Here is an 11,280-nt window from a genome sequence, read left to right on the forward strand (position 1 = left end):
GTACCACACATATAGCGGAGAAGGTTCTAGAGATCAAAGCCAGGGTGAACAACTGAGCCGTATCTCTAGCCAAAGCTAGAATTTATCAAGAAGAGTTCAGATCCACAGCACCCATGTAAAAGTCAATATGGTAGTATGTCCTTGGAGTCCCAGCACCACAAAATAGTCAGGAGGATCTTAGGGTCTCTGTGGCCAGTCAGTCTAGACAAGCAGTGAAGTCCAGGTTCAGTAAGAAGCCCTCTCCAAAAAAAAGGAAATATGGGCAAGTAGAGAGGAAGACATTCGACATTCACCTCTGACATAGTCAAAAAATGTTTTAAAGACTTTAAAGACAGATTTGAGCACAGACATTTATGCTAGACGCTCACCCAAAGGACAATGCAAACCCAACTGGAGGCATGGGGTACTCAAATTAAGTGACCAGTAAGTGTCTTAACAACAGCCTTGCAGATGACTTTCATAGCTTCTGAAATTACTTTTTTCAGTAAATGTGAACAGTGTGGTTCTAAAGTGCATTATATGATAAGGTACGCGGAAAACAGGTTGTGCAAGAGTTTAGGTCAGGTCTTTTACCACAAGCAAAGCTGGAAGACTTTTTTGTTCAGAAATGAAGGCCACCAATAGTTTCAGGAGGGGACAAGCATTCAGAGATAAAGAAAGCCCAATGCCAGGGAAAGCAAGCTTAGGCTTTTGGCTATCAACCAAAGAAAAACAAAAAGGCAGGTGTTAGCTTTTTCTTAATTAGAACACAAAAAAGCAAGCAAGCTTAGCCCTGCTACATGGCAGAAGGAAACTCCGTAAAGAAGCACGTCTTAGGATGTATAAGTACAGTATTTTATTAAGGGGATAATTATCTCTCCCACCTCTTTAAAGTGTCTCCAAATCAATCAGATTTCCTGGGAGTGGACTCTTGTCCAGCTTAACGGAGGAGATAATAATATGTAATGTTACAATATTTGGAGCAGATCGAGATGCTAAGTCTCCACCTACAGCAGGGATATTTCATTTTGGCCAGGAGGCCTAAGGAGGGCAGTTGTTAGCTTTTCCTTTCTCATGTCACCAGGAAAACAGGAGATAGAACACAGAGTTAACCACGAGGGAGTCTACCCTCAGTGTTTCCCAGAACCTATCTAGTTACCTAACAGAATATGGTTAGGTAGAGCATACCCACACCCATCTTTTCCTAGTAGTCACTGAAGTTGCCTGGTCCCACCAATGGACAAGAGCAGGGAAATAAAAGGCTCCCTGACGATACAGAGACTGCCGTCTCAAAAACAAAATGTACAACTCCCCAGGACTGGACCCTCATTTAAATTTAGTTTAACTGGGGACAGGGAGGCAGGTTGCCACCGTAAAACGGCTGGCTAGATTCGAACCCCGCCTGGGCCCTGGCTCCCACCACCGCGCGCCGGCGGCACCGTGGAGGAGCCTGCGTCACCCCGCGCACTCCACGCCGCGCACCAGGAAACGGCGGTCGCGCCAGTGTGACCTCAGCCCGGCCCGGCACGCTCCCGGCGGCGTGTGACGAGCGACGGCGGGTAAGCCCGACGGCGCCGGGCGGCCTCCCCGAGGAGCACGGCCCGCAGCTCGGCCACGGTGACCGGAGGCCCCGGGAAGCTTGGGGGCCGCAACGAGGGGAGGGAGGGAGGCTTCGCGGGCCATGCGCGCATGCGCGCGGCCTCGTCTCGCGGGGCCGGGGGAACTCCCAGCAGGCCCCGCGCGGCGTGGGGCCGTTCACCCGGGCTTGTGTGAAAGTGAAGTCTTTCTCTGTTCAGGTGTGAAGAAGAAAACAATAACCATGACAGTCCAATGGGTGGCGGTTGCCAGCTTTCTCTATGCTGAAATAGGACTCATTTTAATCTTCTGCCTGCCCTTTATTCCTCCTCAGAGGTAGGACACATTCAGATCTTTACCAAATGTTGGATTTGGCTTCTTCAGGCAACGGCGTGTGACGCTTTTCGTGGGGTTAGAAAGTTTGGGTCTCCGGGATGGCTCAGTGGGCAAAGGGCGCTTGCCGCCCCGAGAGGACCTCAGTTTGATGCCTGGAAACAATGTGGTGGAGAGGGAACCGGATCTACAAAGTTGTCTTCTGACAGCCACCCTGATGTGCCCAGAAACACAGCGGGATGGGGTGCATGGGGAGGAAAGTTAGAAAGACAGTTCATAAAAAGTACTCGTTAAACAAGGCAGGCGGTGGTGGCACAGGGCTTTAATCCCAGCGCTTGGGAGGCAGAGGCAGGCTGGTCTCTGTGAGTTTGAGCTGGTTCCAGGTTCTCTGTTTACGCAGAGAAACCCTACTCCCCCAAAAAAAGAAATTTAGAGAAAAGTACTCTAAAAACGAAACCCAGATTGCTCTCTGGTAACAGTATTACAATGCTACATTTTAAAGCTTGGTTATGTATACAAGTGGAATTTACCCCCACCTTTTTCTTTAAAAAGAGAACCTCGTCTTTTTGGTCTTGATTACAGGTATAATAAAGCAGTGTCATGCTATTTATGCCGTGGACACCTGTCCTGTCCTGACTTCATGTTTTCCTTTCTTTCTACTACCCTGGATTGGAGCAGTGAAATAAAGAGCTGGGTGCAGAACTGTTAATTGGGACAGTGGAATTGCTGTGTACAGACCAAAACATAGAGATGGTTCTCAGGTTTGACCTCAGGCAGAAAAGAAACAATTTCATTAATAATCATTTTACTTTTCATTCCAGTCAAAATTAATGGGAATGTGTTAAAAATGTTGGTTATGTAAACTGTCAGTCACATATTAGCTTTACTTACTTCGTAAAGAACTTTCTGCCTTCTTGAAAGTGCTGAATGTCCAGTATACTCACAGACTTTCCCTTGTTCCTGATTAGGTCCAGGAACTTGCTATCTTGAATGGGGAAGTATATTTATAAGAATGATGTTGTAAGGTATTTTGTTACCCTCCTGACATAGAGGAAATCAGTCTTCTCCCCTTCAACTTGAAGTTATTGTTGATAGTTCTTTTCAAAATTTATTAACAGTTTGTCATATCTTAAAGTAAAAATACCACATTGTGCTTCTGATATGTGGTCACAAGCTGATTACCTTCTCGGGTCTCCTTTTGACTCAGTGTATCACCCATTTAAAGGATTTACTGCAGAGTTGGGCACCTTCCCAGTCCCAGGATGGATCACTTGGTCACACTTCGCCACTCATAACTCATCGTTTCTTGCCTCTGCAGCTTTGTTTATGCTGCTCAGTCTGTATAGACTACTTCCACATCTCATTTCCTCTGTTCAGACCTCGACCTGGGCCATAGATAAATCATATGAATATTTCCATGTGTCAAGGTTTACATAGATATATAAACTTTTTCCCCACTTTACATTTATGTCATATCTCAGTCATTTTTTTTTCAACATTTTTGGTTAAAGAAAGAAATTACTCAGGCAGTGGTGGCACACGCCTTTATTCCTAGCACTCTGGGAGGCAGAGACAGGTGGATCTCTGTGAGTTAGAGGCTAGCCTGGTCTATAGAGCAAGTGCCAGGATAGGTTCCAAAGCTACTGAAAACCCCTGTCTTGAAAAAAAGAAAGAAATTACTTAGAGTATACAATAGAAGCATACTATATAAAAATAGACCTGTGGAAGCCAAATACAGTAATAATTGCTTGTAATTGCAGCACTTAGCAGGCTGAGCATGGGGGTGGCAAGTTCCATGCCAACATGGGCTCTGTAGTGAGGTGTAGTGAGACCCTGTCTCAAATAAGCCTGTAGAGAATTAGGTGTTGCCAGTGGTTAGATCAAAAGACATCATCATTTCTGAGATGTTACTCTAACTAGGGAAAAAGAAATAGCTTCCATTAAAAAACAACATTTTGTGGGGTGGCAGTGGCACACGTGTTTAATCCTAACACTTGGGAGGCAGAGATAGGTGAATCTTTGAGAGTTTGAGGCCAGCCTGGTCTACAGCGTGAGTTCCAGTACAAGCTCCAAAGCTACAGAGGAACCTGTCTCAAAACAAAACAACAGCAACCAAATGACATTTTAGTTTAAGAATTTCTTTTTGGACTGTTGAGATAGTTCAGTTGGAAAAGTGCTAGGCATACGAGCTTGCGCACCTGAATCTGATCCCTAGAACCTGTGGGGGAAGACAGGGAGGGTTGCATAGTTTTATGATCTCAGTGCCAGGGAGGAAAAGCAGGCAGATTTTGCAGTCAGCCTCTCCTGACCAGTGAGTCCCAGGGAGAGACTGTCTAAAGCAAGGTAAAAAGGCTCCTGAGGAACATCTCAGATTGACCCTACTCCACAGGCATCACTCCTGTGCACAAACCCTTGCCTAAAAGTTAATTTTACTTTAGAATATTTAAACCATCAGACAAAAGATAATCAAATGTCATAGCACTTATCTTGAGCTGTTCTGTCATGTCAGAGAAGTAATAACTTTTAAAGTTAAATTTCTCTAATTTTTGTCACACTACTATCAAAATATTATTTCAGTAATTAAGAAACATTTCAAAACCTGCTTTTGGTTTTTTTGGTTGTTCATGTTGTTAATTTTGCTTATCTTTTTTTTAACCTAATCTAATTATATTGCTTCACAGGTGGCAGAAGATTTTTTCATTTAGTGTCTGGGGTAAAATTGCAAGTTTTTGGAACAAAGCTTTTCTTACCATTATAGTCCTATTAATCGTTCTGTTTTTAGGTAAGTACTAGATTCATCCTTTGAATCCAGTTTTTTTTAAATAAATTATTGGGGCTTTGATTGTTTAAATCGATGATATATTAAAAGAAAAATCATTTTATATATTGATATTAAGGCAATTATGGCTATTTTGATACATATTTGGTACTATTTTATATATACAAATTTCAGGTGCAGTGATTCTTAACCTCTTTTAGGTTAGTTTAAAGTTTACATGCACTAAGTGGCCTTTTTGTAGTTGCCATATAACAACCAATTAGTCTTTGCTATAGTACTGTCCTGGGCACACAGGATCTTGGCCTGTATGCACCAAAAGAATAGAGTCCGTAGGCTCTTAAAAGATTCTTGGGAGAGCGTGAATCTTCACTGAATCCTGATTAAAAACAAGCTTTGGGGGCTGCTGCAAATTTTTTTATTACTAAATGGTTGTTAGGTAGTATTGGGCTTTTGTTTTGTGATGGTGGTGTTATAGAGCATCTTAAAGTCTGTGGCTCAGAGGCCTGTGGTTGTGAATATGGTGTACTGAAGCATCTCTTGCTTCTGCATATGGTCCATGCCTGTTTCCACGGACAACTCCAGAGCCCTGAAAACATCCATTGCTTATCCCTTTGTTTAAAAAAAGGAAGTTATTAACAGTTTTTACATAGGGATATGTTCTTAATCTGAGAAGATGCATAGTGAAATATTTAGGGGAAGTATCAGTGAGACTTTGGATTGAAAAACATAGAGAAATATGGTGAGATTTTCAGTTTGAATCCATATGGTAGAATTATAGATGGGTACTGGACAGATTGAACACCCCTAACTGAAAACTCTAAATCTAAAAATTTGAATTGAAAGAATCCAAAACATTTTAACACCAGTATGCTAGCATGGTTGGAAAATTCCACCTCTCACTCTGTGGTAATTACAGGCCAAACCCAAGAACAGTAAAAACATTATCTAAAATTAATTTCAGACTTGCATGTATAAAGTATGTATAAAAGGTAAATAGGTTTCATGTTTATATTTGGAAGAGTCACTCTTGGCCACTTTAGCTTTTAATATACATTGCAAAGTACGTTTTCCGTAGGAACCTCCTCACAAATCTCATGTTATATTAAGAAGTAGGTTTGCTGGCACTAACTTGGAGCCACAAACCACCGTGTTTGGAGTTTTATGCAAAATGTTTTATGTTTATAACACCAACCTTTGAAATAGAGTTAATCCTCATTATAAAATTGAGAGCATCTATTGTAAAGGGGTATAGAATTGTTAAAAACAGGACTGGAAGCCAGGCATGGTGGTGCACACCTTTAAGCCCAGCACTAAGGAGGCAGAAGTTGAGGCTGGTAGATAGATAGATCTCCGAGTTCCAGGACAGCCAGTGCTACATAGTGAGACCCTGTCTCAAAACATAAAAAAACAACAAATCAAGAAGGGAATTGTATCAAGTTTTGAATGGATTTGTATCACGTTCCTATAATACTAGGCAAGTTAAGGCAGACAGATAAGACTTATCCCAACATGTTGATATCTTCATCTCAAATGGTCTGTCACCTTCTTCAGTGAAGTGATGTAAATAATGCAGAGCCTGTAGATTACTCAACCTTAATTCATATCTTACTAAGGAACTTGTTTCCTTTTTTCTTTTGTCATGTAATTGATATATATTATTTATATTCCTCCAGTCAAGACTTGAATATTTATCATGTGTGTTAAGGTAATAAATCACAGCCATCAAAGTAGCAAACCCAAGAACATGTCTTTCAGCAGAAGTACGATCCAGAAATTAGAAAAATTTAAAACTTACCTGCCAAAAGACTCTTCATACATATGATTTATAGAAAGTTGAGCTCATCACATTAACCCCTTATTGTTGGTCCTACTCCATTTTCAACATACTCTAGAATTGAAAGCAAAACAGAGTAAACGAACTAAATAGTACATTAAATAACATGTTGCCGAGAAAATAATTTTAAGCAGCAAATACATTTTATGAACACAAAGGATTGAAGCTTTACTCGTGAGCAATTTAAAAAATGCTTTATTGTTAGCAATTTAAAAAATGCTTTGTGTATATTGCAGCACAGAGCAAATGAACAGGTGTGCTTAATGGCATTGGAAATGAGCAAATGAGTCTTTTTTTTTATTTATTGTGGAATGCTTTGTTGGGATTTTATTTTGGAATGATAGATTAGAGACAGTGGTTGTGAACTATTATGAAGTAAGTCCAGCATAGGCTGCACCCATTTACCAGTCTGTGCAAACAGGCATTTCCCTCAGTGGCAGAGCTCTGTCTCCGTTATCTAGAGTAAGGGGAGCACAGTAGGTACTGGCCCTTTAAGAGAAGTGGGATTTAGTTCGTTACTCACATCAGATCAAGATCTGACAGTGATGTTATGATAAGTAAGCCCTAGAGGAATGATTTTAAGATGATTTAATAGTGACCCATAAATTGCCACTGCTATCCATCTTTGGGTACTAAAGAGGGACATAGAAAGAAAGCCATATCTAAAGTCCATTATTACAGAGGTTGGTAAGTTATTCTACAACTACTTCTTGTTTAAAATAATTTTACTTAAAAATGAAAAGTAACATTCTCTCCTGTGATAGATGCTGTGAGAGAAGTAAGGAAGTATTCCTACACTCAAGTCACTGAGAAGAACTCAGCCGGCAGGCCTGGTGCCTATGAGCACACACAGATGAAGCTCTTTAGGTCCCAAAGAAACCTTTATATCTCTGGATTCTCGTTATTTTTTTGGCTGTAAGTAAAAAAAAAAAAAAACTGTACAAGTACAGTTTTAACACTCATAGAATTCTTTCTGGATATTTTTTTCTACTTACACCTTAGGGTTTTTTTTGCCATCTTTATAAAAGAATTCAGATGATATATTCAGATAACAAGTAATAGTTGCACTGAAGAAGGCTGGGATTGGAAGACATTGCTTTCCCCAGGGAAGAGCACACCAATTATCCAGTGCCAAATGTTCAGCCCTGAAAACATACATGCAGGTAGCATTATACGGACTGAACAGGTTATATTTGGGAATATATATGTATATGCACACAATAACAATAGGTTAAAAAGAAGGAAGGAAGAAAGGAAGGAAGGAAGGGAGGGAGGGAGGGAGGAAGGAAGGAAGGAAGGGAGGGAGGGAGGGAGGGAGGAAGAGAGGAAGGGAGGGAGGGAGGGAAGGAAAGAAAGAAGAAAGAAAGAAAGAAAGAAAAGAAAGCAAGCCATGATTTGAAGGAGAGTATGTGGAGGCATGGAAGAGTTTGGAGAGAGGAAAGTGCAGGAAGAAATGTTGTAAATAGAAAGGGAAAAGTTACAGCCTGTAGATCCACTGGTTGCAAAGGGCCTTGAATGATTTGGTTGCTGACTTTCTGGAGCCTTCTCATACCGTTTCCAGTACACTTAGTACATTCCGTCTCTACTCTCCACTATGCATTCTGTTAAAAAGTATTTACTGAGTTTTTCAGATGTCTTTGTCCTTCCTACTCTGAGCCATCATACAAGGGATTCTTCTCCTAGAATACTCTTCTCTCCCAATGGAAGTGTTGCTGTTTTTCTAGTGGTTGGAGAACAGCTTTTGTTAGGGGTGAGGAAATGGAGACAAAGACTCTCCGAAGGGTGGGAGGGGGAGGGGTCATGGAGACAATGGATTTAGGAAGCTGAAGCCCTGTTTGTTTCTTTTTGAGAAGGGGTCTCACTATACAACAGTTTCACTGTGTAACCTTACTGGCCTGGAGCCTGCTTTGTAAACTAGGCTAACCTTGCACTCACAGAAATCTGCCTACCTCTGCCTCAAGTGCTGGGATTAAAGGCTAACCCGACTATACCTGGTTGTCTCTAACTTTTGCTTATCCTTTAGCCTCTTTCTCAAAAAAGCCCCATGGTCACCATTTTCTCCAAAGTAGATTGGTCTTCTGTTGCAGTTCTTAGACTAGACTTCAACTTCTGGTGCTTTTCACAATTGTAATTAATACTGTTTATACCTCCAGCTAGAAGCCGAGCATAGTGTTATACATCTTTAATCCTAGCACTCAGGTGACAGAGGCAAGCAGATCTGTGTGAGTTCCAGGACATCTAGAGCTGTTATATACAGAAACCCTGTCTCGAAAAACCAATATATATAATCTCTAACTAGAGCTTAAACTTGAAGGCAAGAGCTAAGTTCATTTTCAGATATGGCCCCAGTGCCTGACATAGTAGTGCCTTAGTAAAAAGCTGCTAAAAGAAAGAGTTGAAGAGATGAATCGTAATATCTAACAGTGGGGGTTACCTATAAGCATGACAGTGTTCATTTTTTAGACTTAGCCACCTTTGCAAACTAACCTTTAAACTTCAAATTTTCAAACTAAGAGAGAGAGAAGAGAGATTTTCTTGCTAGGCCTACAGGACCATCTAAAATTCCATTTTTACTCCTTTAGGCTAAGGGCTGGCCGAGAAAAATACCACTGTGTGCACAAGGCCCTGAGATGCCACCACACTTGTGTGTTGTGAAGGTTGTGGTCTAGCAAAGGATGCAGAGAAAGGAGTGAGGCACAGCTCGTTGTAACTGCACATCCTCTCCACCGTCGTTTCTGTAGACCTAGCAGGAGGCATTTGATAATGGCTATTTGTGTTGAAGTCAGAGTTCCTGATGATTAATCTAGTTATGCATTATTCTGAACTACATTTTTTTTCCTCAGAGTGTTGAGACGTCTGGTTACGCTTATTACTCAGCTGGCCAAAGAAATAACAAACAAAGGAGTACTTAAAACACAAGCAGAAAATACCAATAAGGCTGCCAAGAAATTCATGGAAGAGAATGAAAAACTAAAATGGGTATTTAATTTTCTTTATAAAAAGTCATTTAAATGCTGTTGAGGTTCACAAGGAGTAATGCATTATTTTTAGCATCAGAAATAGCATTTTCATAATTTATCAACAGAAAGTGGCCCAAACTATAGCACTGTTCTATGGAATGATTACATTTACTTATTTATAAATCTACTTAGAATCTCTGAGAAACCCTTTGCAGATGAAGCTGGTCTTGCAGTAGGAGATCTGCCTGTCTCTGTCCCGAGTGCTGGTACTAAAGGTGGACATTGCCGCTGCCCAGCTGATTACTTTTGTTTAGAGTTGGTTGCTCCCACACTTTACCTCAGTAAAAATTAATACCTCTGGTCCTGTTTCTATGATCCAGGAAGAAACATTCTTGGAGTACACATTTTTTAGTAGTGTTTTGGTAATTCAGTATCTTCTTTAACAAATTCATACATGTATATAGTACCTTCTAGTTACTCTTAACCTGTTCCCGTCTATCCCATTCCACCCATATCAACTCTCCTTCTGTGGCCATGGGTTTGGAGCTGTCCACGGTAGCTTGGGCTCACCAGTGGATACACAGCTATTGACAATGCCTCCCCCTCTCAGAATCTCTCACTAGTCAGCAACAGTTCAGCAGGAAGAGGCAGGTCCCCACGATCATCCATAGCTGTCTGTTGACAAGGAAAGTAACCCCACTACTGTGAGTTCCAGATAACCCTGGCCGCATCGGACCCAGAATGTGCATCCTTGGAGTATTATCACACTTTGAGGTCTCGATTACCACTATCAATTTTATTTCATAACTTGAATTAAGTGTTTATAATTCTCTGTACAGCTCTCATTGGGTTAAAGTATGATTTGTTGTATACAAAGTAGTGAGAGTTATTGAGACATCATTGACGATTTCTCATAAGCAAATCTTTTGCTGCTTCTATTTTCTGACATGTACTTCCTGAGTATCAGGGCCCTACTGAAAAAAATAAAAATATGAACACAAAATTAATTTGAATTTTAAAATCTGATGATCTCATAGATCATACAAATTCCATGAGTTTTACTGAATCCAATTCTTAGAAAAAAGAGTCACTGGAACTAATATATGAAACACATTTTTTTTTAGAAAAGTTTTTTTAGAATCATACATTAATATTATTTCTCAAAGCTGGGCATAATGGTGCACACCTTTAATCCCAGCACTCAGGAAGCAGAGGCAGGCAGATCTCTGTGTGTTTGAGGCCAGCCTGGTCTACAAAGTGAGTCCTAGGACAGGTCGAGCTACATAGAGAATCTGTCTTGAAACAAACAAAACCAAACAAACAAGATTCAAAAAAAGATTCAAATATAGCCTTCACATATACCAAGTTAATGAGTCATATTCAGCAGTAGAGAGTGAAAATCCTGAACTTGAATCTTGAAGCTCAGTCTTTATTTAAAAAAAAAAAAAAGAACTTGTTTTTCAGGCAGGTATCATGTGGCCAATAAGAACAATTCTTTGACTTTGTAAATTAGGCAAAACTCATTATCACCCACTCAAAACTTCTATTTACTTTTTATGATATTTGCCTCACTTATATGTTAACAAAAAAAGTAGGGGAAGACCTTTTAATAGAAACAATTTTTAAAATGCCTCTTTATGAATAGATAATTAGCATCTCTTATAGAAACAGCTTGTTAAAAAGTTTGCATTTTAATGTGTTTTGTTCTTATTTTTAAGAATTTATTATCAGCCGGGCGATGGTGGCGCACGCCTTTAATCCCAGCACTCGGGAGGCAGAGACAGGCGGATCTCTGTGAGTTCGAGACCAGCCTGGTCTAC

The 11,280-nt window shown here is 40.5% G+C and overlaps 1 protein-coding gene across 3 annotated transcripts in view; it reads left to right on the forward strand.

Moving 5' to 3' along the window:
• Positions 1-1,457: 1,457 nt before the first annotated feature.
• Bcap29 (B cell receptor associated protein 29) overlaps positions 1,458-11,280 on the forward strand; it is a 25,523-nt gene continuing 15,700 nt past the window's right edge. Inside the window, exons 1-5 of one of the 3 annotated variants that reach the window (XM_005343878.2) lie at positions 1,458-1,538; positions 1,776-1,890; positions 4,569-4,669; positions 7,265-7,415; positions 9,344-9,479. In XM_005343878.2, the coding sequence (XP_005343935.1) occupies positions 1,799-1,890; positions 4,569-4,669; positions 7,265-7,415; positions 9,344-9,479 (480 nt within the window). In that variant the 5' untranslated portion in view covers positions 1,458-1,538; positions 1,776-1,798. Of the gene's footprint in view, positions 1,539-1,577; positions 1,597-1,646; positions 1,891-4,568; positions 4,670-7,264; positions 7,416-9,343; positions 9,480-11,280 lie in introns of those variants that run through there. The other 2 variants (XM_026782614.1, XM_013347981.2) reach the window with 2 other exon arrangements.

Source organism: Microtus ochrogaster, chromosome 1, assembly GCF_000317375.1.
Source record: "Microtus ochrogaster isolate Prairie Vole_2 chromosome 1, MicOch1.0, whole genome shotgun sequence".
In the NCBI taxonomy this organism is placed as follows: Eukaryota; Metazoa; Chordata; class Mammalia; order Rodentia; family Cricetidae; genus Microtus; species Microtus ochrogaster.